This window comes from Photinus pyralis, unplaced genomic scaffold (assembly GCF_008802855.1).
Source record: "Photinus pyralis isolate 1611_PpyrPB1 unplaced genomic scaffold, Ppyr1.3 Ppyr1.4_LG3a, whole genome shotgun sequence".
NCBI lineage: Eukaryota > Metazoa > Arthropoda > Insecta > Coleoptera > Lampyridae > Photinus > Photinus pyralis.
In genome coordinates, this window is record NW_022170509.1 from 5,558,497 (window position 1) to 5,563,983 (window position 5,487).

Sequence of the window (5,487 nt, forward strand, 5' to 3'; positions counted from 1 at the left end):
TGATAAGTTTTATTTATTTAATTCACAATACAAAAATGAACATGAAATTATGAATGCTTAACTATAACCGTTATACAATGAATTCACTATTAAGGAATAGGTACAAACTAAAAAAATCACAAAGACGAACTTATTTATAATTTCTTACACCTTTTATCTCCATAAAAGCTTTCCTTCCAAAAAATAAATTGTTTCGTTTCCGTAACCTCGCGAATACTAATAGAATCCTGGACAGTGCACGAAGTTATATCCTTGGGAGAAAAATGAAACAGACGGTTGTTGAGACGTTCAATGTGTAGACGCTGGGCCATTATACCAGTTATAAACAAATCAGGTAGTCTTATTAATCGACGCTTCAGGGAGTAATAGTATATATACTTGGCTAATCGGGCTGGCATCAAATAGGTCCCTCCAAAAATAAACCTCGGAAGCTTAGATGGCTTGTATTCGGATTTTGGCAGGTAATAGTAGGATTTCTTATTACGAACAGTTTTCCAATTTTTGTGTACTCTTCCGTACATGGCATTTTTTCTTGGATCACGTTTCGACATGTAGGTGAATAATCGGGGAATGTTGACAAATACATTGTCTTCAGTTTTAAGCAGGTAATCAGCTTGGGAGCAATAATCTCCCACCCATTTTAAGAGCGCTATAGCCTTAAGTGTAGAATTTGCCTGCGAATCTATGAGTTTTAATTGTAGGATGTCATTATAGAGTTTTCGCTCATTTTCAATTTGTTGTTGTAATTTTTTGTTGGCCGCTTTGCCAATTATAAAAAACAATACGACGTCACGTTGGGCTGCATAATGGCCCCACGTATGTCGTATAGCCACACGAGCATCTTTGCGGGATGGAGCTGATGGAATCACGACGACAAGTCGCAAGTTTTTAACTGTACAAGTCAAAGGATCAATAGTCGTGCAAATATCTTCGTTGGCTGGTAGATGGCGTAGGTATGGTGCTACAGGTTTTGGAGGCGGCGTTGATGTTGTCACCTTTGCCGCTTTATGCCAGTGCCAGTTCCGATCTTCAGCATAATATGCGCCTACCTCTGGCCTGCTCCTGTGTGGTGACGAGATTGGGAGAAATGGTGCTGTGTAGATGTAATATCCTATTAAAAACACATTAAATACAACAAGCACAAATGCCACCATGACTTGTATTATCGGTACCCATAGCCAAGCTTCTCGCCGCATCTCCGCAATCATTTTTCTAGAAAGAGGAACTGAATAGATGTTATTGTAACATCGAGTATTTACCTATTTACGGCAAAAATGCACTTAACCTGAACTATTTAATGGTTAAATAAGCAAATTTAGACGCGTCAATACTTTGTTGTACTTTAATAACTGTCAAGACAATTGAAAACAAGGCAACTATGATCCAAATTTGTAAGTTATTTTAACCGGTATTTTTTACTGATTTGTTGCTATTGGTTTTATTTGTGTAATTACGTTCAGAAAATCAGGTTTGGTGAAAGTGGTTAAGAAAAATTCGTCTTTAAGTGTTGCTCACAACTCAAAGCGAGCTCCTTAAAATTTGTTCGGGGATCAGATTTTTTGGGTGCCTCTTAATATAATCAAAGTAGCGTAATTATTCTCAGTTCTGATGGGTCTTTGGGCTAAAATCTTCCAGAAATTGTAACGTTTCCGTTTACATTTGAATTGAAATTCCCGCTAAATATGAAAATATAAACTCAAGGTAACCAACAATAAGAATTTGGACAAAGGTAACTAGTAAGGGTCAAGGGGTTATCGAATGTGGAGAGGATAGAGGTGATTGAGCGTGAGAAATATGGTTGAATGAATCCGAGAATATTGTTGTAATCCTGTAAGAAATTCAAAATTAATTAAATTGATTGAAACATTTACTACAAACATAAACTAAGTAAGTAATTATTTCATGGTAATTCTTTTATAACTCTCAAAATTCCGTTTCAAATTTTAGATCCATGCCAGACATATGTGATATTTGAAATTATATGAAATTCCTTTTAATTATCAAATAAACCCAATAACATTTGGTAAGAAGAAGTGTTAAAGCAAAAATTTATTTTAATTATACCTAATTTATTTTAGGGTTTATTTATTACTTATTTATTAGATAGTTAAAATACCAATTTGGATCATCGTATAATCTACCCTTAATTTACCAAGTTTGACCAATACCTATTTACCTCTGGAGCCGGAATCCACATCAGAATCTCATCCAACGCCGTCGTTTGGTAACCACCACCGAGTCCTAAAACAATAAAAAAATAGAAATCAATTTGGAGTAAGGTCAGAAAAACTGTTTATAAATTAAACTCACCTCATTAATCATCCAACACAAAACATATTGTGAAGTAATCACGACATACATAATCTGTAAGAGATCTCCGGTAAAACCCCACAACACCCACTCAAACATTCACCTCTCTTTCATTTCTAGTAGTCCTTAAAAAAAAGAAAATTTTATATTAAAAAAAATAATATTGACGAACCAGTTATTATTTTAGCGAACATTAAAGAATCAAGTATTTGTGTCAATGGTTTATTTCATATAGTTCTAGGACTGGGTTTTATTAATCGTACCCTAATTTGTCCAACGCAACTCTGGCGCCCTAATAATCCTTATGCTCTCCGGTTTTGAGCCGAGCGAAGGGGTATCGGTCCAACATTGTATGAACCATTGCCATACAGTTTTCTTACCAGGTAGGTAGTTTGTTTCTTGATTGATTTATTTTGTTGTCCATTTAACGATTGACCGTATTTACGTTACCTCTTCATGAACCTATCGAATTGGTATTTTTGCCAATACGAAAAGGTTTATGTCTCTGTCGAGCTAAGACAAGTCTGTTCTCTATGAACTTTGAAGGCAAGATTAAAGTACAGCGTTTGCTATATTTTGTAGTAGTTTGTCCACTGTAACTATTGATATAATCAAAGTATCGCACAAAAAAATGATTGCTTCATTTAACCATAAATAGTTTACTTTAAGTATAACATAATTTCCTATATGCGCGAGTAAATGTTATAATTAATTTAAGAAATTGGTATGCTCATTAAAGAAATCAATGATGTATTAAACCATTGAATAAAAATAGTGTTTTTATTCAATGATTAAACTCAATACGGTCATATATTTGAATTTGATATAAGTAGTTTTATTGGTTTAATAAAACAATATAATTACATTTAAAATAGCGATGTATTCAAATCCAATGTAACATATAATCGCAATAATTGTAGTTTGCACTAAGACTAACAAAACCAAACGTTTAATTTAAAATTACTGTATATTAAATCCAATTTACGTTAACTTTGGTGCAAGAGCTTCATTTCCTTACTTCTAATACAACTATGCTTTGAGTTAGCTTTTAGCTCAATATAACGTCATGATATATTCAATGTAATTATACAAAGTACTAACCATTAGAATAGCTTGTATTCAAACAAAGCTCTTCATAATGCCAGCTTGAAATTAAAATTTTGTTCTATAAAAACAAAGCTTCGTTCATTTGAGTGTGACCCTTTTTACAAAGTCCGGTTAACCCTTGATTGGAATTAACTTGTGGATTAAGGTGTGATGTATCATATATCCATTGCGTTAATTCTAACCGATGGTTACACCGTCGGTCTTTGTAAGACATACCTACCTGCTAAATTAGGTAGTTAGGTACTACCTTAATGGTGAAATACAAGGAGCTGTAGCAGAAGGCACCTATAAGTCCCTTATAAGACGCAAAGATAAAATTGAAAAGCAGTTAAAAAGTGTATTTAAATACTTCACCAAAATTTCATTCTGGGATGATGTAACATTACAAACTACAATAGAAAATTAGGACTATACTTGCTGCACTACAATATCTTAAATATTTTCCTTGCACAAATTAGGGAAAATATATTGTCTCTATTATGACCAGTGTAGGTAGTAAAAAAAAAACTACTACAAAGTATATTATTTAACCTTGAAAATATATCTTATGTAACATTACTCTGTAATTGGCATTAGCTGTTGGGTAATAAATTATTATTATGGTCGGTGTATCTTGTGAGAACTCAGGTCTAGCCTGGTTAACTAATCGCACGGATTAAAATCAAGTAACGATTAGTGTCTGTGTCTGTGTCTGGTAAAGTTATGTAGGGTCCTAAAAAAAATAAAACAAATAAATAAATAAAATAAAAATTCACACCCTCACATTGGAAATCTAGAGATAGTATGTATTTCATACTTACCAACATAGCTATTGATGGGCACAATAGCCAACGCTATCAGGACAAAACAAAACAAAAAAAAATCATTATAATAATTCCTGTAATTTTATTAAATGGAGTTTATTGTGTAAGTGTTTCTTTGGCTTTGCGTGTGGGTTGAATACGAGTGGGTTGTGATAACGTGGTGTGTTTCTGTGAAGAAGGAGTTTTGTGTTTTTTAGCTGTGGTAGGACGTGTAATTTTATTGGGTGGACCTGTCTTTGTGGTGCATGTTGCCTTACTTGTATTTATGGTGTTTCTTTGTTCTTGAGGTTGTATTTGTGAGGTTGCTTGGGTTTTTGGTGGAGATATTACAGTATGTTGTGAGCTAGTAGTGCTGTTTAGATTTTTGCGCTTCGGTTAAATACGAGTGGTTTGTTTCTGAGAAGAAGGAGTATTATGTTTTTTAACTGTGCTAGGGCGTGTAACTATTTATTTATTATTATTATTATTATTGTAAACTTTTCAAATATACCGCGCCCAACCAAGCACCATGTGTGTAATATTGTGCAATTCTTTACAATTTTTTTTTCCATTTTTATATTGTTTCCTGCAAGCGTCCCCATTGCCATGTAGTTGTATATCAATTATTTTAAATCTTGGATACTTAGGGTTTCTAGAACCTCAATGGTGATATCATTGGCTAAAAAGTAAACCACAATAAGCCTAAATATGCAAACAAACAAATAGCAACAACATAAAAAAAGTGTGAAGATATCTCTCTATGTTGCATGTGATTGGATGTTTTTCAAAGAATGATGTTATTCATATACAATAAGTGCATTATTTTGAGGTTTTTGGTTAGTAGTAGTATATTAGATATTTAACCTACGTTCTTGCACAAACAAGCTTTAATTTGTTAGATCAAAACGCATCCCGCAAAAATTGGTTGGGGAAGGCCATGCAAACAATTTTAAAAAATTATAAGCCTTTCTTGCCTGGGAATGTGGCGATCGTTTCCTCATTCTGCACGTTCTATTGTCAACAGATTCTTCCATTTTTGTAATATACCTAAAGCAATAAGTTCATCAAGAACAACGAAAAAACACTGGCGCGCACTCTGAATTACACCAGACGAAATACGAATAGTATAGGCACTGATCGGATGCTTGTATAGGTATAGATAAACATTTTGCAAGTTTATCATGCATTTAAGATCAAGAAATAAATGATTGATATGCTTGATTTATTGGCTGAAATTGACTCTAAATATTACATTTGAATGAATAAATATTTTAAACTAATCATTTCT

The 5,487-nt window shown here is 33.2% G+C and overlaps 1 protein-coding gene and 1 long non-coding RNA gene across 2 annotated transcripts; one reads left to right on the forward strand and one right to left on the reverse strand.

Moving 5' to 3' along the window:
- Positions 1-134: 134 nt before the first annotated feature.
- On the reverse strand, positions 135-1,208 carry LOC116165738 (beta-1,3-galactosyltransferase 1-like). Its single transcript, XM_031480401.1, has one exon. It carries the CDS (start codon positions 1,206-1,208, stop codon positions 135-137), a length of 1,074 nt encoding a protein of 357 aa, XP_031336261.1.
- A 227-nt stretch (positions 1,209-1,435) lies between these two features.
- Positions 1,436-2,929, forward strand: LOC116166135. Its single transcript, XR_004144270.1, has 3 exons — positions 1,436-1,887; positions 1,948-2,023; positions 2,079-2,929. It is a non-coding gene; the product is annotated as an uncharacterized LOC116166135 (long non-coding RNA).
- Positions 2,930-5,487: the final 2,558 nt, after the last annotated feature.